This window comes from Ictidomys tridecemlineatus, chromosome 5 (assembly GCF_052094955.1).
Source record: "Ictidomys tridecemlineatus isolate mIctTri1 chromosome 5, mIctTri1.hap1, whole genome shotgun sequence".
Taxonomy (NCBI): Eukaryota; Metazoa; Chordata; class Mammalia; order Rodentia; family Sciuridae; genus Ictidomys; species Ictidomys tridecemlineatus.
Genome location: NC_135481.1, coordinates 101,840,235 through 101,868,219, shown reverse-complemented (window position 1 = coordinate 101,868,219; position 27,985 = coordinate 101,840,235). Strand labels below are relative to the sequence as shown.

The 27,985-nt window shown below is 36.3% G+C and overlaps 1 protein-coding gene across 43 annotated transcripts in view; it reads right to left on the bottom strand.

Moving 5' to 3' along the window:
* Nucleotides 1-27,985, bottom strand: part of Nrxn3 (neurexin 3) — a 1,549,271-nt gene that overhangs the window by 26,028 nt on the left and 1,495,258 nt on the right. For 23 of the 43 annotated variants that reach the window (XR_013439170.1, XM_078050614.1, XM_078050626.1 and 20 more), the window contains one exon: nt 24,170-24,257. Coding sequence is in view for 41 of the 43 variants with exons in the window: in XM_078050614.1 (XP_077906740.1) it covers nt 24,170-24,257 (88 nt within the window). In the remaining 2 variants the exon portion in view is untranslated. The remainder of the gene's footprint in view (nt 1-24,169; nt 24,258-27,985) is intronic. The other 20 variants (XR_013439171.1, XM_040274623.2, XM_078050627.1 and 17 more) reach the window with 1 other exon arrangement.

Here is a 27,985-nt window from a genome sequence, read left to right as displayed (position 1 = left end):
TAAAAGGGCATTATTAAAACTTGCCTTCAATGTAAAACATAATTTATTCTAATAAAATGTGGCTAGATAGTGTTAAGTTTGATATTCATCGGCACTGGTAAAATGAACCCAACCTCAGGTGCAAATCTAATAGTGCTGGATGTTAATTAATGTGATCCAAACAACTTATCGTTTTGGGTTTGCTTCTATTAGGAAAGATGTGTTATGGCTCTGCACTAATAGAAAAGTCTATTAGTGCATGATTCCAATTTTCTTTATCTATATTAGGCACTGAATGGTAGGTTTCTTCTAAGCTTAATATTTTTTTTCCTAGTTTCTCTTTATGTTTAGAGAATTAGTTTAAAGCTATAAAAATATGGAGCAATATTCAATGGATGTATTTAATATGTTTCAATCTGATAACTTCACTTGTAATTTTCAATCTAGGAGAATTCCCTTTTTTTTTTTCTTCAAGAGTCAAGTTTGGAGTCCATATGTGCCATTCCGGATAGTACTAATACCAGACATTGAAGAATGCTTTATGTATTTTGACATGTTTTTGAGCCCCACAATAATCTTGTGATGAACTGAGTAGATGACATTATTTATATTTTAAAGTGGAGTTTCTAGACCTCAACATTACTGCCATTTGGGTTTAGGTAATTCTTTGTCATGAAGGCTAATTCTGTGTACTGTAGGATATTAGTAGCATACCTGGCCTCAACATAGTGGTTGTCATTAGCATCTCCCCACTAGTGACAACCAAAAATGACTCTAGAAATTGCCAAATGTCCCCTGGGGGAAAATTACCCTGTTTTGAGAAGGCAAAGAAACTTACATTGTGTATAATTTGCAACATTGGCTTAGGTCATGAAGACACTGAATAGTACAGACAGGGCTAGACTCGTGTATGTCTGTGACAGATATTTTCTCCCTCCTTACCACAGTCCAAAATGAAATCTCCATACTGTTATTCCTTTGGTGTTTTAGTTGAACCATAAATATCACTGCCATAGATAATATTATAATATCATTAATATAAGTAGAAGGTAAAGCAACGCATGAAAGTACTCATTATATTCTACGGTATTAGGAGATTTTCACATAAACAGGTTCATATCGGAGAGAGAGAGAGACAGAGAAAACCCAATCTTGAGACAGACAGCTGGAGTAAATCACATGAGGAAGACATTAAAAAACCAGGAGCACAAAGTGAGCTGCAAACTAGAAGGAGAATCTGCCTCTGACTTCAAGTCCCCAACTATGGAACTGATCTTAAATAGTATTTTAAGTGCTTAATGCAATCTGGCTGTTGTTGGCCTCTTTCCAGAACACTCTATTAGCTGTTGCAGTGGAATGCTGCCAACAGCCGAATTATCAGTTTTTAGTCTCCAGTGAGTTTGTAGGTACAAACAGGAAGAGCTCATCCTCACCATTTCTAAGAGCAGTGGGGCTGTGCCTGACCCAAATAGCTCCATCCTCCAGACACCCTAGTAAAGCTAGAGAAACCCCATATCTGGTAAGATAAAAATAAAATCATATTCAATGCCTAGGCCCACAGAGAAAAATTTGTAAGAAATCCACAGATCATCCTGAGATCTCGCGATGACTGAGTTTCCTAGAAGCCTGGAGCAAATGCACAAGACAATCTGCATACCTTTGTCTAATTAGAGGAAGCATTTTCTCACTTTGCATGAGTGACACCCCACAGCCTAACCTAATTCTGCGGGAACACCCTACTACATGACCAGTTCTCAGGGCAAATACTCACTAACTCTGGAGTAACTCCCAAGTCTATGCAAAAGAAAAAAAAAAAAAAGGTGAGGGGCTAGGTCTGCACATCCATTAAGGTTCAGAGAAAGTGCTAAGTATGTAGTCCCTTTGAAGAAAGGGACACAGCTGGCGAGAAAGCAAGTATTTTTCTTAAAATGCTTTCAAGACCCCTGATTTTCTCTTGAATCTAGACATTTCCCTCATTTTTCTTTTCCTCCCCATTCCCTGGTGGTCTCTATCTTTAATAGGACTGTCGACCCTTGAAGACCTTATATCAACACTTTCCTGAAATGGACTGGAACCTCGTTGGAGTTTATCTGCCAATTTAATACTTGTGTCATCTAAAAAAAGTGAGTTTATTCAACCTCCTTCCCATTTCATCAATCAGCGTGAAGGAAATAAGAGAGAAGACAGAAAACAGGAGGCTTACGGCTATTAACAATGTCTTGTCCCAAATAGCCAAGTTCACAGAGTTGCCTGAATAGTTTACTGAGCAAGTATCCCTTTGTGGAGTAAATGAGTTTGGGAGGTGGGTAATTGAACACAGTGGCTTAGTCCATTAAGACGAAATAGAAAGGTACAGTAATCTTATAAAATGTATCATTTTCCTGTGCCCATATTCACTTAAACTGTTTGCCTCCACTGCAAAATGGGTGAATTTATGCCACTGAATCATAAGCTGAGATTTCTTTTCCCTACCCCTGGTGAGTGGCTTTTTGCCAGGGTCTTGGAGGACTCTTAGACTCTTGGGGTGTTCCTGACCTTCAGGCTTGGTGAAAGACAATAATCTCCCAGGGTGCCCCCACAGCCTCCCTTTTGTGTGTGTATGGTGGGGGGAACCATACAATTTGACATTTACTGAATATGTTTCCAGAAGGCTGTCTCCATTCTAAAATTGAAAGACAAAAAGCATTTTGGCCAGTATTCAGAATCAAGAGAGCATGACCCCAAGCCTGCAAAGAAGCCCTGCTTCTTGAGCAAACGCTATGGCTAGATAAAGGATTCTACATAAATACATAGTATGCTTTTTTTGTTTTGTTTTGTTTTTCCTTTCTAGACTATTCTAGATTTCAGATTTATTCTTTGCAAGTTCATTAAGGAGTCTCAAAAAGTTACAACTCAGTTACTAACATCACAAATGTTCCCTGGAACTTCATTCTTTCTGAAATGATGTAACTTTTCTGGGGAAGTCAGAGGCTAATAGACATTTGTGTAATAACAATGGCCTTCTCCATTCCTTCATGCCAGGCCACTGTGAAGAAAGCAGCCATGATGCTCAACACATTTTTATAGCATGAATGAACCTCATTGCCTGTCTTTCAAATGCTCCAAGTGTGTTCAGATAGATAAACAAGCCCTGCTTGCAGGAAGTGTCTGAATTTGAAGTCATGGAGCATATCGTCTCCATTCAGAGAATGTTGCGAAGCAATGCATTGCAATGAAATACAGTGAGCGGGCTGTGGATATGCAGGCACCTTCATAGTAATAAATAATAAAAAAAAAAGTCATTGGATTTTGTGGCCACGGTAGGCTGGGTGTGTAGATGATGTTGTTACCATAACTCAGTTCTATTCCACTAAAAAGACACTCACTAGAAACCTCTTTCAATGAAGAAAACTTTACAGAGAAGTCTGTTATTCCTCAGAACTTTTTTTTAAAAAAATGTTCAGGGGCTAGAACTAAGCTTTTTTGGTAGCACATTATATTGATCATTGTGTGGGCAATAAACCAATTCATTTATAACTAATTCAGGCTACTACTATTGACCTTGGTGGCTACTAGCTCCTGACTCCATAAAATGTGCTATGTTACGTAACAAATCTAAATGGTAATCAGCAGTAATCTTATAAAATGCAATCAGCAGAAGTGATGGATTTTTATATGCAGAGTGCCCATGCATGGACAATGACAGACAGAAAGAAAACCTGCTGTTCTCCAATTGACAGGGAAAAAATATATATATATTCATTCCAACCCAGTACTAGAATGCTGTTAGCTATCAAAAACATGGCTTAGGAAACTTTTATGGTAGTGGCAAACATTCTGGAATAGGCATCCTATTATTTCCTTTCTGAAGAAACTATTAGTGTGATTTATTATCATACATGCTCAGTACAAAGTAGTTTTCATTCCAACTGTAGAAGTACAAACCTTAATTTTTATTGTGGGGCAATTATTAATAAATGAGGACCCATAAAAACCATTTCCTTTGAGTCACTAATCACACTGTCACTTTAAGATCACATGTTTGAGAGTTTAACTGACAATGGGTATAGTGACAAGGACCATGGTAGGGAAAGGGATGCGTTTTCTCTAAAGGGTGAAACTCTAGTAGATCAAAATTTGATCTCCACTCTTTTACCACCATCAGTTAACAACCCCTGCACAAAATTGTGGCAATTTCTGTTTCTTTAAAAAAAAAATTGTGTGACTAATTCACTAATAGGCTCTACAATATATAAAAGGCCTAGAATTTGTGTGTTATCTTAAATTACATCTCTCATATCCAGACTGTAAATGCTTGAAGAAATAATGCACAATTATGCCCCAAACTGTAAAATATAATTAAAACTTGAGAACCTGGAAATGAATTTGGTAACCCTTTCAGTTTACAGTTTATTCCTATCACCTTCCCTTCTATTGTAGGAATTGGGGTACCAAAAAGAAAGAATCATTTTTTTTTAATTGAACCGGCATTCCTTAAGGGGATGTATTTTACTTACGAAATCTCCATTCTTCACAAAGCCCACTTCCTCCCCACAAAACTCACAAAACTCACATCTGTTCATTCCAGGATGAAAAAAGACACCCACACCATTTAGTTCCTTTTGTTTTTTCCTCTAGAACAAAATCCTATGAGATAGTCCCAGCTTCCAAATGACTTTCTCAGAGTTGGTTGATTTTTCCTAATGTCTAAAATTTCTTGCAAGCTCAAATGCTTTTCTCCTCTTTGCTCAGTTAATTCTCACTTATCTCTGATTATTCAGCTCAAATATAATTTCCTCAGAGATTTCCCTACTCACACTATCAACCTCTGCCTTGTCACCTGCCCTACCAGGATATGCTTCGCAGCACCAAGGGCTTTTGCTTCAGAGCACTCATCAAAGGCTGTCACAACACACTCATTTGAAGATCACTTGATTAATTAAATGACAGTTTTCTCCACTAGCTCATGAGGATCTCTGTTGTTGCTTATTCTAGTGTTTTTTTCACACTTAGCACACAGTAAATGCTCAATACACAGCTAGTAAGCGAAGATGTTAATGGAAAGGATTCAGTTAGCCAGAATAGCTTTCGTTTATCAATGCTCTTTAAGGAATATATACTCTATGTCATATTTCTAGTAAGTTCTAAGAAAGGAAATCTTCCTGTGCTAAGGCTCAAGCTGTAAAATCCTGCTTCCATATCAATCCACCACTTGTTCTAAATTTACTAAATAGAGGGAAAATGGGGAAATAAAACAATAGATTAGAAAAATATTTCAAAACTTTGTTGAGCTGGACAACTAAATGCATTGACCCTGAATTGGATCAGGGTCCAAAGTAATCCCAAAGCTCATTAGGAAGTCATTAGTGCAATTTGAATTTACACTTTCCATGAGATCTTGATATATCAAGTTTATATTTCCTTGTAAGGGAAAGCTCTTATTAGTAAATAAACACTGAATTATTTGGGGGTAAAGGAACTAATAATGTCTGCAACATAATCTCAAATGTATATATCTATATGCATGATGGTTTGTACACACATTCCCAAACAATTTGGTCATATCAGTGTTTGTGTGTGTTTCTTATATCCACACATTGACATATACATGGTTCCTGACTTTCAATGGCCTGAATCAATGTTATTTTGACTTGAAAACTATGTAAAAGCAATACTTGCTTAGAGGAAACTGTACTTAAAATTTTGAATTTTGATTTTTCCCTGGGATAGTAATATGTGGTGCAATATTTGCTGGCATTATTGGCAGCAGCAATGAGCCACAACTCCCAGATACACTCTATAGCAAATAGTATTGCCAAACTACATTGTTAGGTTGGTGAGATGTATTAAATGGGTTTTCCAGTTTCAGTATCTACAACTTACGACAGGTTTACTATAATTCTAGGGCCATCTGTATAGAGAGATGATGGTAAAGCAAAGGCAAAAATGGTGCCTCTAAGGATTTAGGTAAACTTATAGCTTTTTCCAACTTCAAAATTGTTTTAAAACCAAAAGTTAAAAAACATTTCTGAGGAAGATCAGGGTATGATGCTGGCATTGTGTAATAAGGATGTGCAAACACATTGGTATCATACACATACTTAGGGATGCTTTGTGTTCAGATTTCCCATGAAACATGTGCTGGAAGATCTATAACTCCAAAAGGGCCTTGTTTTTACATCAAAAGAATTGTCTGAACTATATGGATTGATATTTTAGGAAAAGTATAGAAACAGAGCAATGTTTTTTTTTTTCCTTTTAGTCTGGCTTATTAGTATCTTGATCATGTGTTCCAATGCCAATATAATAGAAAAAAATATTCCAAATAACTATCCATCAACTAGTTCCATTTGGGGTAAAATGGCCAAGAGATACATTTGTTCATGTGCTGGTCTAGAAAAGATGGTTTTATATATTTAATGAAAAAAAAGAAAGTAAAGAAAGTTTCAAATTTTCTACTTGTATCCATCAATTATCAATCAATTATTGTGTCCCATGGAGGTGGGGTGAAGATTCTGAAGACGATTCTTCATGTGTCATTTTAAAATGGGGCCCTTCACCAATGTGTAAGATCCTGCTAAGGCCCAACATGGCGACAACTCTCCCTACACCACTACTAAAATTTTCTTTAGTGAACTGTAGTAAAGCAAAGTGGAGGACTGCATAAACACGGATAGCAGCTGATGGGCGGAACCTGTTTATCAAGTTCAATAACCACAAATCAGCATCTGCACAATGCCTGACCCAGACAGAATCATGAGCAATTGGAAAATTGGAACTGCAGTAAAAAATACAATAAAGGACTATTTCACCAATCTGTGTGATAAGGGAAGCTAAGTAATGACATTTGGCAATGGATGCAGAACAAAACAACTCCGTACACAAATGAAATCAGGACCCAGGCAAGGTCATAAGCAGACTCTGAATGAGGCAAATGAAAACAAAGTCAGATTTTTAATGGTCACAAACACAAAAGTTTGCCATTTAGTAGCACTGCCTGATATCTTAGAAACACGGGTTGTAGAATCAGGAACCACTTAAGGACAGTATCAATTTCCTGTTACAATCATTTGGATTACCTGTCAACATGACCAAACAAGAACATTCCTCTGAGTGGAAAGCAAATTTTAGAAATCTATTTATGTAAATTTTCAAATGCATTCTATGTGGGATGATATCCACAATTTAACTACTGGATGAGCAGCTTCTGATAAATCCACATACTAACAAAATCAAAGAAGCTGTCCCAGAAAACAAAATAGGAATAAAAAAAAAAAAATCTAAGCAGGCGCTCCCATCTCTTAAATGAAAGTGTAGAAATCACAATAGTGCTGATATTTAGAAGTGGCTGCTTTTATCTTTAAACAACCCTATTGTTTGAATAGCGATGCTCCCGGCATCACACTTGGACCATTTGTTTTACCAGCTGTTTCTAAAAATACGTTTTTGATGGAGACCTTTTCTGTCTCCTCCGAAATTGCTTTTGTTGAGGGCTGTTTCCCGTTTCCACAAGGGAAACAGTAAAGTTGTAGAAAACAACATCTGCTAAAAGATCTCACAGCTTCAGGAATGGACTACAGTCATACACTTCACGTGACAAAAAGAACCACCAAAAACCCCAATAAACTAAATGGCGGAAGAGACCACTGATGCACTCTTTTGTGTTCAAGGTAATCAAATGCTTTAATTTGTTAATATGGTCTTTGTAGCTACAGTGACAGATGTTCCCTACATGGAAGAGAGTGTCAATTAATCTACAGCTGGCTTAATTTTCTGGACATCCTTTTAAGGGAGAGAAAGAAGAGGAAAAAGGGAAGTAGAGAGACAGGAATGTAAAGTTTTTAATTACTCATTCTCAACTGTACCCTTTCATCCATTTATTACATCTAACAAGCAGATGCACAGGTAAGGGGTGGCCAGGCACGGAGGATGTACACATCACTCCAGGCTGGGCTAAAAAATCAATCATTTTCCCAAGTGTCTCTTGAAGGCCACGTCATGTCCCATCTGGGTTTATGCTTTCCAAGCACAGATTTTAAACTTTCTGGTCATGGGTCATTTACAGGGTATCTCCTACCCACTTTTACTATATGACCACCTGGTGTGTCCATGGACCATTTGTCAGTTGATGAACAGGACTGACCTGAGGGAAGCAATGTGTGCTCAGTCATACAGAGCCCTACACATCATCGGCAGCATCATCTCCAAACCTTTTCAGCAGCTTCCCTTGCAAGACCTTACATCATCACTCAACTCAAGGGAAAGGAAAGATTCACTTTTTTTTTTTCTTTTAATTACCACTGTGGCAGAGCTTTAGACCTGAAAATTTACAAGGTTTTCCTTGTTGGCCTAATGCAGTCTTTTACATTTTAAAAGCAACATATATCCCTTCTTTCTGATGATAAATGTAATATATATTCTATATGAGGACTTAAAGTATAAATAACAGAATAGAAACCACTCATCAGCCATTACCTAGACATTATAACGTTGAGTTTGGTACTCATAATAGAATCCTCACACCTGATCCAGGACTCTAAACCTCTGATTTCCAACAGACAACTTAGGATGATTCCTTGTTAGGCTACATGAAGAGTCATATTTTCAATGGTTAGATAATAATTTCAGGAAGCAAAGACTATTTGTATAGATTACAGAAGAGAAGAAAAAGGGGAGAGGATGTGAGAACTGTCGATACAAATTCTGCAATTGCCTTTGGAGTAGCTCACATTCCTCATCTGGGCTGTGACTACAGTATTTGACCTTCTCTTGACATGTATATAGATCCTGTTAGCTCAAAAGGAGGCTAATTCAGCTCTGTAAAATCACTGTTTCTACTTTTCCATAAGACTTCAGATGAGAAAAAAATAAATAAAACTCTCTAGATTTAGCACACAGACTGAATTTTATAGGCATGAATTATCTTTCCAGATAGTACTTAAAGTTTCTATTATCAAGTATATTTACGTTTACAAACTGATCTTTGCCTTCTAATAATGTTCATCTTAGTTTTTTTTAATTTGCTCATTCTATTTTATGTCTTTACCTTACCGAGATTAAAATTTTTAAATACTTTTTAATACTTACTAAGTGATTGGTGATTGGTGTTTAGTAACTTCCTGGTACCTCGATGAAATACATGGCTTGATCTTAATAGTTCATAACAGATTTAAAACTTTGAAAAGTCTCGAATCTTCAAAATCTACTAAATCTCTTATGGCAACATAAAAAACACCCTACACCTCTAGTTTTCTGGTTTCTAGATGTTTGATTTTAAACATCAAAAAACACAGGATGTAGTGTCACAAGGCAGGGCAATTCTGTAAATTAAGTTTGGTGGAGACTTGCTGTATGGCCCTCACATTTCTCTTTGCCTAGTGGATCAGAGGAAACTTTGGCCCAACCTGGATCTGGTGTGAGCTGAAACCTGAGAACCAGTGGTCTAGCTTACAGAACTACCTGTCCTAGGTAGGCAGCATCACCGACAAGAACAGATGCTGGTTGAGACAGAATCACAAGCGACTTCTTATCTCCACTAATAGGTTCACCGTTTGTCTATAATCTCTCAGTTTCTTTTGTGACTGATAAAATATTGAGTTGTAGATTTGATCCCTAAGAGGGTCGATGATGTCCTCTCTCATGTGGCAAGTATGACTGACCAGTAAAGGAAAGATAATGAGTTTTTCACACATATTGTGATGGATGCCACATCTGTTTAGAAGAAAAATCTTTGGGCATTTTATTTGAAACTTGATACACAGTATCAGTAAAATGGCATGGATTATGGATTGAGGACACCTGGGATTTAATTACAACTCTAACAAGCATGAGCTTCGTGACCTTGAGCAAACCAATTTACCTTTGTAGATTTGGGATGTGTTACCTAAACCAAAACCATTACAATAAACTCTAAGTCTCTCAAGCTTACAGTTATAAAGTTACATGAACTTCAAAATCATAATAAGAGATAAAAAAAGATGAAAACAAATTGTCTTAACTTTATGGGAGTTTGGAAGAGAAATTGCTGGGGTTAATTTGAAATGCATTGTCTTCAATGATATAATACGTCAGCAAGGGTTTTTACTGAGAGCAAATCCTTCCAAAAATTTGAAAGGGTAGAAAGTGAAAACATTTTCTGTCTCATTGCTGTGCCTTCTCTGACCTTCATGAAGCAGGTTTTAATTTTTGTTCTTTTAATTTACTTAATTTGAATGTCATTAAATGAAGGCATGTTCTCTGCACCTCACAATAGTTTACCAGTAGTGCTAATAGTTTACCAGGTTGCATTAAACCTAGTCGACTACCTCTACAAAGTCCTAGAGGCTGAGTTTACCCCTCTGCCTTATAGGAAAGCTACTAATGACACACTAATAAGCAAATCAACCAACCAGCCACATGGTGACCTGCCAAGTGATATGAAGTATAATGGGAACCAAGAAGCTTCATCCTGTTTCTTATTCTCAGGCCCTCAGTAGTGCTTGCGATGGTCTCTTTCACGCTTCCTTTCTTCGGCTTCCTTTATCTCAGAGGCTTATTAAAATAGTAATTCCAATTTAGGAAATTTTCAAGGCCAATCCTTATACCTCTTGCTCCCCCCGCCCCAGACCCCCCTTGTGGCTCCATCTTTCTTTTCTCATGGTATCATCTCCTCATTTTGCTTTTTGCTTTCTATATAATTCAGAGCCTTATAACTCCAGGCACAAAAGCACAGCAGGGGTCTTGCTGATGGAGCAAGCTCATAATGTCATTACAAGCATCCTGGCTCCCAACGTTCATCTTATGCTCCCCCTGGAGTTGGAATACATTAGGATCTGGCTGTCGTTCACCCAGTGTTCATATACGAGTCTTTCCTATTCCTCTCCTCAGACTTCTAATGTTAAGATACTAAAGGGAGACTAAGCACTAATTTATAAAATAAAATCCTTAAGCAACAAATGCCATTTTCACAGCAATGCTAAATCAGGCTTTGAACCTATATTTTCTTAGCCTGTTCCTGTCTAATCTGCTGCCAGGTGGTAGAACACATTATTCACCTCAGGACATAGGATGCTCCTTCCTGCACCATACTGTATAATCCCTTACCTAGGACATTCAGAGGGCTAAGATATAAATAAATGCTTTTGTTTGCAAGGCCGAATGGAGTCCTATATATTGTGCCTCCTTGATTTTGTCCTCCCCATTCACTGCCTGTGTCACCAAGAATGTTTTTCTCACTTTCCCCCACAAAAGTTATAAAGCTACAAATCAAAGAGTACAGGGAAAGAAGAGGTTCTCAGCGGGTTGCAAATATCATATCTCAGTCATTTAGACATTTGTCAGTTCCCTAACCCACAGTCAAGGTTTGGGGAAGAATTACTAGGATGTGACACAGCATGTGGGCGGGAGCTCAAGGAAGCTATTGCAAAAGAGGTCTGTAAGCAGGGGAGATGCAGCTTCCCAGCAGAGGCAGAGAGTTCAAAAGATGGATTTGCAAATGGAAGGGCCAGACTCTTCCAGAAAAACGCCATAATCACATTTCAAGCCTGGGATAAGGATACATGTAAAACAATGGTGGGCAATAACTTTAAACATGTCCTATGTTATGTTATGTGCTTGCCTGTGCTAGTGAAAAAACTCAACAAACACTTGTTAGGAGTGATGATAAAATGTTAAAAAAAACTACAGACACCTAACCTATCATGATCTAGGTCAATAAGCAGTGTATGGCTTGTGGCCAGAGCCAGGTCAACATCTGCTTTTGTAAATAGTTTCATTGAAATACAGCCATACCAATTCATTAATGTATATCTGCGGCCAATTTTGTGTTATTACAACTACAGAACTGAGTTAGTTATGGTAGGGACTATAAGACCTTAAGTCTGAAATATTTACTCTCTGGCCCTTTACAGAAAATATTTGCCAACTTTTGCTCTGTTATGATTGTTCTGAGAAACTTGAATGCTTGGCAATACAAGATTGTCAACTCTCATCTTTTAGTAATAAAAGAGGTCTCTGTGCTTCAAAGTTAAGATGGAAAGACAAGCCAAGGACAGAGAGTACTCAGTCATTTTCAACTGTACAAAATTTCCTTGGTAGGATCTGGCTTCAGGATGGGTCAGGATTGATAACTTGTAATGAGCCCCTCAAATGCTTGTGCAGACCACACACTCCTTGGAAGATTCTAGCCACAGCAAACAGGGTTGAAAGGATGCTTTCCTTTTGCAAATATTCACCTTTTATAATTCCTTTTAAGATTCCTTTCTTGCATGCAAAAGCCTCTGCAAGTTTTGTTTGTTTGGTTTGATTTTGTTTTACTGTCATTGTAGATATTTAATGCAAGGAAGTGAGACACAAAGGGGAAAAAATAAACAAATGGGTAGGATTCTAATAGACACCGATGTCAGAAAGGGTCCAAGGGAGAAAGCTCATTCTCTCAGATATATGTTCACTGTTTTTCCTTCTTGTTGCTGTTTTGCTTTCTATTAGTTGTAACATCTAAAACACTGTGTTCCAATAATTATTTCTGAAATAAAGAAAATGCAGCTTCTTACCAAATCTCTCACTTAGAGCCTCTGTTCTTGGAATGTTAACTTCAGTTAGAGGTGGCTGCCATGTGATCAGATGTTTTTAACAGGAGGAGCGATAGTGACTAATGAGCCGGAAACATCTAGCACATGAATTATCACACAGGTGACATCAAGCAAGACAAACTTCACATAACTGGTGGTATTTTTCTTTAAAGCCAGAACCATTCTGCCACACCAGAAACCAGAGTAACTTGCAATAACCATTTGGATGAATCATAATTGAAGGATCTCATAACCTTAGCAAATTAAGGTCCTTGAAGTCTTTGAGATACATAATAACTAGCCTACTTAGCAAGTATTTTCTGACCACTTGATATGCTTAATACACAAGCTTCCTTTCATTGTTATTAAGATAGCTCTTTTATATAAATGGTCAGTGGAAAGTAAGGACTACACAAGGGGCAGCATGGCATAGTGACCAGTGTGTGGGTCGGAAACAGGTGCCTTAGATTCTAATTCTGTTTCTTTTACTTCCTAGTTTGTGACTTCAACCATTTGTTTAGCTCCTCTGTGCCACGGTTTGTAAATCCCTAAGACAGAGATTATAATAGTAGACCCTTATAAGATTGCTGTGAGGATTAAAGATTTTAAGAACATAAGTGGAAATGTGTTGCTGGGTTCAATCCCTAGTACCAAAAAAAAAAAAAAAAAGTAAAGTACTTAAGACTTAGCCAACTCTAGCAAGTGCTTAATGAATATTCAATGAATGAAAGAACAACTACAACAGTGGTAAACCTATATGGGAAGGCCTATAAATCACTTTAGGAGACTTTATTCAGTATTAAACATGCTATCTGTAAAATCAGACCACAGGAGGGGACTGGGATATGGCTCAGTGGTACAGCGCTTGCCTAGCATGTGCAAGGCCCTCAAAACAAAAATAAATTCAGCACCTCAAAACAAAAGAAAAAAATAAAATAAAATAAGATACAAACAAAGAAAACTTGACCATGGAGCAATTAAATCTCATACTAAATTAAGGCTAAATATTCTATCAGAAACTGACCAGAGAATCTGTCTTGTCAAATTAGGAGAGCTAATAAACCCAATACTTTCCTTTTTAATTCCCAGATCTTTCAGATGTTTTCACAAAGCAATGACTAAGTATCTAATCGTAAAATGATCTTTTTAAAAGCTGCAGTCATTTTCTGCAACATAATGGTTTTCATGCTGTTTTAAATGTTAATATACTAGTTTACTCTATGAGAAAATGTGCAAGCAAAGGGCATTGACATATTTCACAGTGCAGCTGGTTAATTAACATGCATCAAATACTGTCACTAAATAAAATTCATTATATTTTAAAAGTTACAAAAACATAACAACTGAATAATGGAATCATGCTGGAGATTATAATTAGGTGCTAAGAAATGCATCTACTACAATCTTTCCAAAGCTTAAGACATAGAATTTGAAAATCTAAGAAACGTCCTGTTCATCTTCAATGTTAGGGAGGAAGGCTTATCTAGCAACTTCTTCTTTCTTTCTTTTTCTTTTTGGTACTGGAGATTGAACTCTGGGGGAATTGACCATGGTACTTGACCTCCAGACCTATTTTGTATTGTATTTAGAGACAGAATCTTACTGAGTTGCTTAGCACCTTGCTTTTTGCTAAGGCTAGAATTGAACTGGCATTCCCCTTGCCTTAGCATCCGAGCCACTGGGATGACAGGGGTGTGCCACCATGCACTTATCTGGCAACTTTTGAGGACACAAAGTTCATCAGAGCAGATGTCCTCATGAAGACACAGGCATAACTCCTATGGAACTTACCTATAGAATGTGAGGAATCCTGTCTACATTTCCACCAACACAACTATAACATAATATCAATTCCATTTTATGCAGGTCTCTAAAGCAAGGACCTCCTTGGGACCATGAGTTAGCTCTACTCTCATTAAGCTCTATGAAGGCGCATATGATGAGTCCAGATCATAACACTTTAATTCCCTGTTAAGCCTGATGCTATGTGCACACTGCAATAGAAAGAAAATGTATCCATTTCTAATCAGCATTGCATTTGAATCTTACCTATGTTCTGTGTATGCAGGTATTTGATCTTGGAAAAGCAAAGGGAATCCCAATGTTCTCAATTGTGAGGTGACTCCTCTAGTGTCTACCTCATACCTCAAAAAGAGGTTTCAATGAAATATCTAGCAGTGAATTCATTGGTAGGCCAGTGCTGTTTGAGCCAGTTTCTGACAGCTGAAAGCTACAGCTTTAGGTATTATGCAAAGTGGTTTTTAAAACATGGACATTAGAAAAAATTAACATATAATTACAAACAAATTATATTAAAAGGGCAGATAATAAAGACTTTCACTTATCACATCCTAATTATTTTACCGTATTTTATTATCTATGCTCTGGAAGTTGTTGATATCTATACTTTCTTTCTTTCTATCCTTTCTTCCCTGTCTTCCTCCTTTCCTTTTCTCCCTCTCTCTTTTTTGTTCCTTGTCTCCCCTCTTTCATGAGAAATTCTGCTTAGCTCACGTTGCCTGAATCATTTCCTCTTGCTTTGCCTTTTCCCTCTCTTTTAGATAAAGAGCTACCCTGACATGAGCATGTGCCTTGATATGCTTGCTCTTTTCCAGATTTAAAGTATGGACTTTTTAATCTTAGGACAATCTCTAATAGTCTATTACCTACTGCCCATTTCCTATCTATTTCATATTTCCTTACTCAGCCCCCATTATTAAGGAAGTGAAGTTGGTACGCGGTGTCCTTTTCATAATATTAGTATCAAACCAACCAAATTTTTCCAAGTAATGCATTATGTTGCTTGGGTAATCACAAGTACAATCCAGCACTTGGACAATTAACTGAGTACTTTCTCTCATTTCTAGCTCAAGAAATTCAGACTCTATTCTCAGAAGTAATTTTATGGCATATGTCAGTTTCTTCAGAATGAGAAAAGAAATAATTTAGCTTCAAGTTAAAGTGTTGGCTCTCTAATGCTTCCATGAATTAAAAAATGAAATAAAATATGCATCATTGATTCAGAAAGATCGAAAGATAATCTTACCTCAAAATATGCATGAAGAAAGAACCAGTTAGTTAAGAAGATTTTTCCCCTCCTTAATGCCTTGCTGAACATATTCATATTTTATGTTAAAATACATAAACATAAATGAATTTTATAATAAAACACATGCAGATTTCCACAGATTCCTCACCAAATTAGGAAAAGGCATTGATCTCAATAGCAGTGTGATGGTGTTCCCTTACTAGCATTTTCTGAAAACAATCTTCTGTAGATCTGTTTCTGAAGAAATGGTTCTAACAAGAAAGTTGATCAATTTTAGAAAAACTTTTTTTTTTTAAATTAGCTCTTCTGTGAAGTCCCTTTAACAGTTAAGCCAATTTAATCATGCCAAAGCAATCAACAAGGGTTTCTTATTATTGTTTGTATATTAATTAGTATTAGTTTCCCACTGTACATTTTTGCCTCCTTAGGTAAAAGAACAACTTATGACTTCCAGATGCAAACCACAGTTGTCAGCCATAGAATTCAACTGAAATTTTGTTTTGCTTCTTTGTGAAGTTCCCTAGGGGTAGGGTTAAAAGTGGAGACAATAGGAGACAGAGAAATAAAGGCAGAGGATTTCAAACCACATATTACAAACAGAGAACAGAATCACAGAACGACAGCACAACAGTGGACACCAAGACAAGATGGCAAGACAAATGGACCAGACAAGAGACACATGCTTGACAGCTTTGCCAAGGAAAGAAAATACACAAACAAAACCATACAGAGATGCTGCAGGAGCAGCTCTTGGGGCTGCCATGACCCAATGGAAAAAAAAAAAAAAAGAGAACCCATGAAATTGTAACTATAAAAGAAAGTTATCCCCACAACTCATACAGTGAACTTGCTGGGTTAGCCTGGATGTGGCACTTGGATGAAACACAAGATGGCATCATTAGAGCCCATGCACTGGAGATGGAGCCATGGTTAGTTGATTAGCTACAAAACTGTCACTGCATGCCACACAAATGATCCTGGGCGTGTCCAGAAAAAAAAAAAGATACAACATATACTCTGTATCTGCAATAAAATTCTTTTTATGCCATCTGAAATCTGTGGAAAGGGGTGTGTTTCTCAGTTGTTGTTTTCTGTGTGTTTTTCTTTCTTTTATTGACGTCTGTTTCTGGCTCATTTGCTCATCTTTTTATAGCTAATTACATGGTCATAAGGGGAAGAGTGAAGGCAAGTGGCCTGTGCAGATATGGGGGAAAATAAAAAAAGGAAAGGAAGGAAATTAAAAGGAAAAATATGCATAGAAGGAAGAAGAGGAAAACACAGTATTTCATTCTTTTGTACACAACTTTCTTGGGTTTTGTTGGGATTTGTTTTGAGATAAATACTGGAGGGATATGCTGAAGGGGAAGGAATTCAAGATTAGGATGGCAAGAAAAGATTTTGTTGCCTTGTTTGATTTGTATGTCTATATATCTCTCAGTATTTTAAAAAAACAATGATCATAATTACTCATAAAAGTATAGCAATGAGTTAAAAATAGCCATAATGACCAAAATACTAAATATGGATCAAAATAAAATAAAGTAAATTGAACCACCAAAAATTCATGCGGCACAAGATGAGGTGAAACAACAGAAAATGTTCTTCAAATCTATACAAGATATATATCTATTTATATATATGCACACAGGAATGTGCATATATAGATAGATATATCTGTATAATTTTTTCTTTCCACCCTTCCCAACGATAACTGAATTATGGAATCACCATTATAACTATGATAAAGAAGAAAACAAAACCTAAATAAAAGTTAGCATGCTTTGTTTGCCACGTTAAAACAGTTATCATGCATGTCTATGTCAGCCAATGCTGGTTAAGAATGATGGTGTGAATTTCTGTGTAAACACATGACTGATGGCAGGGGCTGTTAATCTCTGCTTATATTAGTCTAGTACCATTTATACTGTGTCTACATATATATGGAGTGACAGGCATTATATATTTTTTTACTACGCACATTTTATATATATGTATATACACACACAGTACCTATATTTGGGACTTATGGGAGAAAAAAATTCAGAACATAAAGAATAAAAGGAAACTAATAAAAATGATTCTTTAAAACCCAATCCCTCTTTACTTATTTATTTTTTGGGGGGGGACTTAATGATTTCATTAAGCTATTCCTTATTTTCTTCTTGCATTAGCATTTGGAAACAGGAAGTTCTCATGAGTTTGGTTTGAAGTTCTTGCTCTAAACATGCCCATCTTTTGTCTAAAAAAGCCCTGGCACTAGATTATATATATATTCAAATTAAAGTTTGTTAGTAAACTGTACTAATGTTTCCATTGTAATAAATGAAAATTTCTGTGTCCCCTGAACCAAGATACAGAAGTGTGCTCTTTGGTGTGAATTCAATCTCTCTGTGGTTGGCATCTTCTGTGATTCTTTTTGTGCCTGTACTCTTCAATGAGTTAAAGGACTCTCCTGAGAGGTCTGATAGTATTCTAGGCATTTTCATTTATTGTTCATATTGTTTCTTCTCTTCCTTTTCCTTCATTCCTTTATTCCCCTTATTTTTCTACCTGCCTTAATAATTGACTGTAAATTCCTAGAAGGAAGGAGTCTGCTCTTACCGAGTTTTGTTTTGCTAGAACCCAGTCCATGCCTACACATAGGTGTTCCACAAAAATGCTATGCAAATAAATGACATATTCAACTTTCAGATCAAAGTGTTCACAGTCACACATGGATCTCATTGCTTCCCTTGCCTTCCTCCCCAACATAAAAAAAAAAAATCTTCAGTAATCAAGTTGGATAAAAAGTTTTTCTCATTTTTATAATTTTAAATTAAATTGGTTATTTTTCTTATGAATTACATAATAACCGTTGACCTGTAGACCATCAATGTTATTAAGCTATCAATGGCCTAAAGGGTAATAAACAATTAGTAGAAGTTTCCTATACTTCCATTTTTATTCTTATTCTAACTTTCAAAGCATTTCACCATTTAGGACTTTTAAAAAGTACATAGTTAACTACATTGGCTTAAAAATTAACTTGGGAAGTAGAAGTATTGGGATATAAAAAAATGTGATATGAATGAAACTAGAAATTACAGCATTAAAATTGGGAACACTATGGTCCCATGAATATACTCCAATGAAAGCAATTCAAAACTTGATAGGGTTTAGCCTTGACCTAAATATGCAAGCAACTGTTTGCTTTTGTGTACATTGGACACCTGTTATAACTCAAATGCAAAAATGATTAATGTCCACAGTCAAGGATCAATTAAGTCATTTTTCCCACTATTTCTATTGCTCTTTCTAGAGATAACACATTGTGTCAGATTACTTTCATTTTTTTCTTTATTCAAAATATTTTTTTAAGTGGTTCTGAGCTCTTCAATGTGAAATTCTAGTCATGGTGGTGCTCCAAACTTCCTTTCACTTAGGCATATTCTACTCCACTTGACAAAAATTACACATGGTTCTATTTACCAATCATGAATTTATTTTTAGAGAATTTTTTCTAAATTTAAATGAATAAATTAATTCTTTGTAAAAAAGACTTATAGATGGCTAACTTCCCTCTGACTTGCCGGAGATACTAATCTGACAGAATGTATTTATATAAACAAAGAAGATCACAAATATATTGAAGGCCAATGATCAGCACCTTTATTCTTCGGTCACTTTCAGATTCTAGTAAATAAGGCTCTATTTCTATTTATCTGTCACTAGGAAATTATTTTTGTCTTAACATTTCAACTGCATTTTCTACCGTGTTCTAGTAAATAAAACTCTCATTTGGTGAGCTTTTAAAAACTCAATGCCAGATTTTGATATTGGAAGTACCTTAGTGAGGCATCGCAAACTGATAAAGACAAAGAACTCAGTTCACCTGGAAAACACAGCTACAAACATGCTCTGTAACTGGTGTTCTGCTAAATTCTAATTTCACCTAATCTACATTAGGTATTGTAACGGTGCTAACAAAAAGGAACAAAGTAGCAATGGCACTAAATAAAACTGCTAGGACTACAGATTTGAGTAGTAAAAATATATCTGAGAACCACTGTGGAAATAGTAATTATTTTGTGGTCTCCTTTTACTGCTATTAGTTTAAGCGTTTCCTTCAAACCAACCACTACAAAAGGGGTTCGGTGCAACCCTATCGATGGGTGGGTGTGTTTCATCTTTCACTGCCTGTCTCTGGTGGAAGTGCTATCCCTTGAGATTTGATTAAAGGACACTGAACAAAGGCAAAGGCAAAAAGGCTGGTTAATTGACAACCAGAAAAATGTATTCCCAGATAACAGCTGGATGAATCAATATGGTATTTAAGTCATTCTATGCCTATTTCTTAGGCGTCCTAGATATTTCTTTTTATTTATTTATTTTTTAAAATCTGTTCTATCAGACCTGTCATGAAGACTTTTATACTATTGAAACTATACATATGTAACCTCTGGGAAATTGATAATTTCTAATTGTACAAAAAGTAATCTAAGATTATGTTTGTTTTGATGCTATTTCTGCTTCCAAAGGTAGAATATTAGTAGCAGTGACAGGTGGGAGAGGGTGAGAAGAAACTAAAAATAACTGTCATCAATTTCTCTGAATTTCAGAATTCATGACCACATTTTAGATCACAAATGTGAACCTGTTAAAGATCTTAATTGTTATTTGGCTTCCATATCTCATGAGAGAATTTCACTTTGTGATAGTTATTGGAGCCCTTTACTGTTTATCTTTTTCTTGTTGGACCCATAAGAGGGACAATAAAATACAGTAGGAGCTCACTTTCCAATTTAGTATAAGTAGAAGTGAAGTTAGGAAGGAAAGTGTTTGCATGCAAAGGCAAAATTTGAAATATTAATTACTGACTTCTTTTATGGGGAACCCAATCAACATTTATAAATTAAGAGTTAAATCCTGACCCTCAATTTTAGATAGACAGTAGTTACTCAAATATTTTAGATATTTTCACTGAATGCAGATGGCTTCATTTGGTTTTATTGTCAAAAGGCTCAATTCTGGAATCTTAAAGCACATATTCAGAAAAATGCAATCATATCTGTGACTCCTAAAATAATTAAATTCCCAGAGAAAAATGGATAGGGAAAAAAGAGATAAGAACATTTATTTTTGTGGAAGAAATGTAGATTTTGTTAGGACAACATTTAGTTGCACAAAATCATTGACATTAAGTAATCCAATAGACTTTATTTTAGCTGTTTATGGTGAGATGAAGTTAGAGATAGAAAAAATGTTCTCCAATTTTAATTTGAGATTATGAGATATTTTGAGTCAAACTAATTCAGTCAACAAATCTTAATTGAGCTTTAATTCTGTGTCTTGCTTTCATGGTTTAGGATTTTTAACTCATTTGCATATTTTCCAGAAAAAAAAAATACACATCTACTGGATTCATAAGGTTTCTAGACTAATGTCAACTAAGCTCCAAAAAACACTTATTCTTAAACATGATTTAATTAATCAAACTATACCAAACCATGGGTATCCCTAAGTGCCTAAATGAGTTCTAGGTATGAAAGGGGACTGCTTACCTGTGACTCAAAACCAGAAGCAACAAAATTCATTTTGATGTAAGGAAAACAAATTTAGAAAAATCATTTCATTTAAAACCTGATGTCCATAAGAAAAGAGTTATTGAACTGGAGCATATACTCAACTGCCCAAATGTATGAAGTGTGAGGGTTTCAAGTGAATCTAAATAAATCTGGAAACTATGTGTAGACTTGAAACACCTCATAATAAAACAAAAAATAATAAACTCGTTAACTGAGAGAAGATAAGGTTAAGTATGATAGAAAAAGGGCTAGATAATTAGCCAATGTAGTGTATTTCTATCAAGCAACAAGCCTGGGAGAGACTAACATTTTAGAAACTGAAGCAATGAATTAGGCTGTATAAGACCAGAATTTTCATCTCAGTGTTCACATAGAATTTCAGGCTTAACAATTTGTGTCAAAGTTAGGTAAGTGTCACCACTATCCATTGTTGTGCAGGCAGTGCCCACTGAGCCTCCAAAAACTGGTAATATTTCTGATTTTAATTCATATTGTTCTTGAAAAATAGGAAGGCTGTGGAGGTAGCTTTCATTTGATATAGAAGAAGGCCTGATAATCCTAAAGTGGTAGCCCTCACCAGTGTTAATCTGGTCCTTAGGGCAAACCTCTTATCTCTGCATCAATAGAGATACTTGTCTCCTGTATTAAAAACGCTTCTGATGTATTTCTGTGTGTGTCCAAAAAACTCACCAGGAATATGTAGTAGAAAAAAATAAATTTAGGAAACAAAAGTGCTCATTTTTTCAAATGTGATAAATTGAATTATCCCAGGCAGAAGGGATTAATAAATTTATTTGAGCTACGTGTTAACTCTTTCAGGGTTCCCCACTTAATACATTTCCTCCTGTGCTCCCTTGTAGAATTCAACAGATTATTTTAAAAATTGTTTCCCTCTCCCCAACTGCCCCATGTTCCTTAAGGAATGCTGGCATTGAATTTTTGTTCTCTGCATTTCAGTGAGCTGGAACACATGTACAGCCACTAAAAATCAAATGAACTTAGTCTGGGACCAATCAAGTTTGGGCCTATTCAAGTTCAATATCAAATAGTATTATGTACACACAGCCTGAGAACTGTACAACTTGTGAACCTGAGATCTGGAAAATCCTTCTCTCTCTGATGACATGGGTCATGTGAAGATGACCTTCTTCGGGGGGGGGGGAGTTCTTTGGAAAAGATGGTGATAATACTTCAGAACGGCAAAGTTTGAATTGTTATGGCTTATATTCTAAAGATGGGATAACCATTGCTGCTTATACACATATTACTGATAAGAAAGGAAGAAAATCAGAGAAAGGATACAAACAGAGAATTCTAATTAAAGTCTAAGTATCTTCAATGATTGGTTAGCTAGTCAGTTCATTTTGCGTATGTTTTGAGGGAAATGTTGGATTCATTTCTGAGTCCTTAACATCTAGCACATGTCTAACAGACACAGCTAGGTTTCAAAAAATATTTGTTGAACTGAACTATGTTGGAGAGGTAATTTATATAGCAAAATTCTTTATTTTATTTTCTAACAACTCATTCATGAAAGTATTGGAATAGGAAGGACTCTAATCTGGAGATATATTATATCCTGCCTACTCTTCAGAAATATTTATTGAATGAATAGATGAATTAATTTTCTAACAAAACTTTGGTGTCATGATCTCGTGTGGATTGGATATATCTGCCCTTTAGAGTTAAAAACCTTAGTTATCACATAGAGATTATTACCCAATAACCTGAAAAACTCTAACAAGGTCACATTTGTCTTCCCTCCACACAGCTAAGGAACAAATTACTCCAGGATGGTAAGGCCAATGTATTATTGGTATGTCCCTGGGTAATACTAAGGATAAAACCCACAGAACTTCCTGTATCCAAAGCAACTTGCAAGAAACCAAGCAGTAAGGCTTCAACAAAATTTAAAATCAATAATTTGGGGGTAAGGAATATAAGATTTTTATTTTTGACATATTACTTTTCATGAAACTTAAATTTCTCTAGAATTAGCAAAAAAAAATAATAATAACAATGCCTTGCCTTTTCTTAAAGAGAAGGAAAATAAAATTAAAGCAATCCAAAGAACCAATGGAAAATTTTATTTCTTTCTTTTAGCTTTTGCAGAAATAAGATCCTGATCCAACCTCAGGCTTTTAATTTTACTTAACATACACAGAAATTCGATGATATCTGTTCTCTATTATATACATATAAATGTTTAATTTAGAGTAAGTCTCAAAACAGACGATTTGGGAAAGTTGATAGGAAATAATTAGGGTCTGCAGTTGCCTATTGGACACTATATCATATATATCTCACTATAAAATAAGACCATAAAACATCAAAATGTATCTGGGTCCAAATGAGGTACACATTAAAGCATCTAAAATTACCAAAGTCTACTCAACTTCGGCTTGGAAGATACATTTTGAAGCATCGCAGCTGTTGACATGGCATGATTCAGTACTAATTTTGTACTTACTATACTATATTGCTGTACAAGTTCTCTAGACATATAATGAACAAAATTAGTATAAATTTAAAACCATGTTAACTGCTGTTGAAATCCCATGGAAAAAAAATGCTTGGTTTACTTTTGACTTATTTATTTTTGCTACTTAAGCTCAGAAGAATTCATGAAGTTTAAGTGATATTTGTCAATCTTCCATGGCTCCACTTTGAGTTCAGGCTTCTTTGATCTCACTCCAATATGGAATTCCTCATGCTCTTACTCCCTTGTCAATTTCATAGCTGCACACTGGCTGCCATACATTTCCTGTCCCAGTGGTTAATCTGTGCATCTGACAACCAAAGTTTGGTTGTCTACCATGGAATTTTTCTTTATCTATCAATGGACTTTGAATTTCCCTGGGATCCTTCCATGGGATGTGATGCTTTTATTTATACATGAATATTTATATATGCATGTTTATACATATATAGATATAGAAAATACACACATTAACATACTATAATATATTTAAAACACATGTATAATCACATATATGTATGTATTATTTTTTTTTGCAAATGAAGAAGAAAGCAAGCAAAACAAGACTGACCTGACCTACCTGTACTCGGCTCACATTCAACGAAGTCTTCATCATCACTTGAACATTCAGCAGATGAAACAAGGTCATCTGAGGTTGGCTGCTCATGTTAAAGGGCAAATGATGGGGTGGGAGAAAAGAGAGAGAAGAGAGAAGAAAAATAAGAAAATCCATGAAGATATCAAAGATTTGCTATAGTGTCCCACTTCCCATCATTACTGCTGTTTCTTTCCTCTAAAGAGGGCCATGCTGCAGGATGGAGAATTTTTAACTTCTCCATAGTCCAGACAGTTTGTGTGGCTCCAGAAGACTCAGGTTTGTCCCTTCTCTGTAAATCACATCATGCATCCTGACTCTAATTTCAAAGGCGAGGATCTGGACAGGACAAGGACTGTTGCAGAAGAGGGCACTAAAAGAATCAATCCAACACAGACATGCACTGTGACTCCAGGAGGGTCTCAGTGCATATGGTGTGCAGTCTCTAGTGCATGATTTGGTGGTTGTGAATCTGTAGACGGGCATAATTGATGAACACTGTGGAATGCAGTCTGTTCGGGAGTAGCAAAATGGCTTCTCTCACTAGCAGCAATTCTTCCACGTAATTGCTGCAATTAGCTGAATTAGTAATGTGGACCAGCAGAGTGATACAGCACGACAGCCCCTGGACTCAGGTAAGACTGCTCCAAAGAGAGCAGAACACATTTAGACTCCAAGAATCATAGTTCAACTGGAGACCTTTCTCCTTTTTTTTTTTTTTTTTTTTAATTTCCCTGTTGAATTCTGCAGAAACTCTCTAATGCCAGGGAATCTTTAATCTGTTATAGGAACCATAGAGGACATTGGGTATAGAAAGTAAGAAGGGCCCTTGCCATACAGAAGGTGAGAAGACTGCTTTCTGTACCTGGTACATATTAGATGCACAAAAAAATAGTGTTGAATGAATGAATGACCTACAAATCTTATGCAAAAAATAAACTTTTGGCTTACTATGTATATGAGTACATAGGAGACTGTAGTGTAGGTATTCAATAAAAGAACAGTTTTGTTTTCTTTCTTCATGTTAATAATATTGGTTTTCTGAGTATTACTTCTAGTCTATTGTATTCTGGATTCATATTCCAGAGAAATAGGTAATAAAGAAACTGCTTTGTCTGTCTATCTGTCTGTCTGTCTATCTATCTATTTTTTGGTACTGGGGATTGAACCCAGGGTTGCTAAACCATTGAGCCAGTATCCCTAGTCCTTTTTTTATATTTTATTTAGAGATGGGGGGTCTCACTGAGTTGCTTTGGGCCTAAGTTTGCTAAGGCTGGCTTTGAACTTGCGATCCTCCTGTCTCAGTTTCCCGAGCCACTGGGATTACAGACACGTACCATCATACCTGGTCCCTCCTTGACTATTGAGCAATTACTATAAGCCAATTACTATAAGCCAATTACATGCTTGACTTGTATCTTTACTTATCAGTTCTAGCTATTATTAATTAATTAGACTCAATTCCTAAAACCATCCTTTGAGACAGAATGAGTATCATATGTTGAAAGTGAATGGAAGTCACACAGGTTACCTGAGTTGCTGAAGACATTCAGCCAGTGAGAAACATAGAGGGGATTTAACAGGAACATCTTGGTTAACTTGTGTATTTGTGACCCACGAGAGTCTTATTTGTACCTCATCTTATATGATATTATGGGCTGAATTATGTTCATATATTGAAATCCTAACCCACTAGTACCTCAAAATGTGACATATCGGAGATAGGGCTTCATAGAGGTAATTAGCTTAAAATGAATTCATTAGGATGAGCCCTAAACCAATATGATTGGTGTACCTATAAAAAAAAAAGGAGATTAAGACACAGACTTACACAGGGGTGAGACCACATGAACACACAGGGAACAGATGGCCATCTATTTGCCGAGGAGAGGACTCACAAAAAGACAAGGCTTGTAACACCTTCCTTTTTGACTTTTAGCCTCTGGAACTGTGAGGAAATATATTTCTGCTGATTAAACCACATAGTCTACAGCACTTTGTTATAGCAGCCCTAGCAGGTGAATGCAGGTGACAACTCATATGCTTAATACTTCCAGAAAACATCCTCTTTTATATAGATATGCTAGCTGTCGGATTACTGGGCACAGGAAAGAATGGCAGAGAAACCATGTTAGGTAATTCATTTTATCCCACTGGCAGTAGTGGAGAGGTCCCCTAAACTACTTTATCAATCTTTATTCTACATCTGACAGGGATATACCTCACACTCTGCTCCTCCTTAAGCTTAGCAGGAAAAACAAATCTTTATTTTCTTTTTCAATTAGACACCTCTGAATTGTATGTTTCAGATCTGGCAGCTGCAGCTGGTAGTCATATTCTGGGGAATAGTTATTTGTGTTGGAGAAAGGACAAGCACCCCTTGATGCTTCTTGCTGTGTGTGGGCCCTATGCAGCTCTACTTCCAATTACTTAGGGAAAGTAAGTGATAAGGAAATAAATGGAAACTGTACAAATAAAGAATGCAGTTATGCTGAGTGTGGTGGCACATCGGTAATCCCAACAGCTTGGGAGGCTGATACAGGAGGATCCTTAGTTCAAAGCTAGCCTTAGCAATGGCAAAGCACTAAGCAACTTGGTGAGACCCTGTCTCTAAATAAATAAAATACAAAATAGGGCTGGGGATGTGGCTCATTGGTGGAGTGTCACTGAGTTCAATCCTTGGTACCAAAAAAAAAAAAAAAGCAATTATAAGAGGCAAACATCATTTTGGAAGAGCTACAATCATCAAGAGTTTTAAAGCATGCTTCTCTATGGCAGTAAAAATTAGTTTGGGCTGGGGTCCAGATCTTAATGCAATGATTTGTGACCCCCCCACAAAAAACCACAGCTGCATAACTAAATATATAAATTATGTTGGGCATTAACATTTTATGGAAGAAGAACAATTAGGAAAAAAAAAGATTCTGAGAAACTTCACAGGGGTGGGTCATTAAAAAGATGTTGAGAGTACACTTACAGAATATACTCAACTGGAAATTAATTGTTAGTGAGTTAACTGGAAGGACCTTGCAGAGTGGCCCTTGTCAGGCTTTGGCCCCTAGTTTTGAGTAGAAACTGGAAAGTTGATAACAATCAGTGAACTCTATTCAGGAACTAAAGGTCAGACAATAATGTTTCAAAAGTCCATTGAGCAAATGTATGGCAACAATGTGTGACTCCAATGGAAACCACATCATACGTTTATATCATATTACTGGAGCTTTGACTCAATCCTAAGAGAGACATCTTCATTGTTATGAATAGAATATAAAATGCAAATGTATTTTCAGGAAAAGCACTGGACTCCAAGAATGAAAGAAGATATATTATTTTCCTCTCAGCATCTTTCAGCCTTCTCTGTATTTCACAAGTTTCTCCTACTGTGGTTGGGGTGACACTGTTGATGGCCCCACTCTCCTATTCTCCTATTCCTTCCCCCCATTCAGTTCCACCTGAAGGATGAGCTCCTAAATTCCCCTGCAGACCTCAACCTTCTGACTCTCATTCTCTCATGCTTAGGCAACAGAACTCAGTGTTACCAGTAGTTCCTATAAAGGGTGACTAGATTCAAAGAGGGTTAAATAGGTGGCAGTGTAGCCAAGTGTGTTAAGAGCAGGTCTGTCTCTAGGCAGAGTGCTTCTACTTACAACCAGAAAGTGATGGGGTGAGGCGTGAGTTCCTTCCCTAAATAACTAAATCAATCAGCCTATCAGTCAATCAGTCATTCTAAGTGTGGTGCGACTCCTAACTTGCTAAATTTTGTTTCTGCCAATGTACTCCAACTTTTATGAT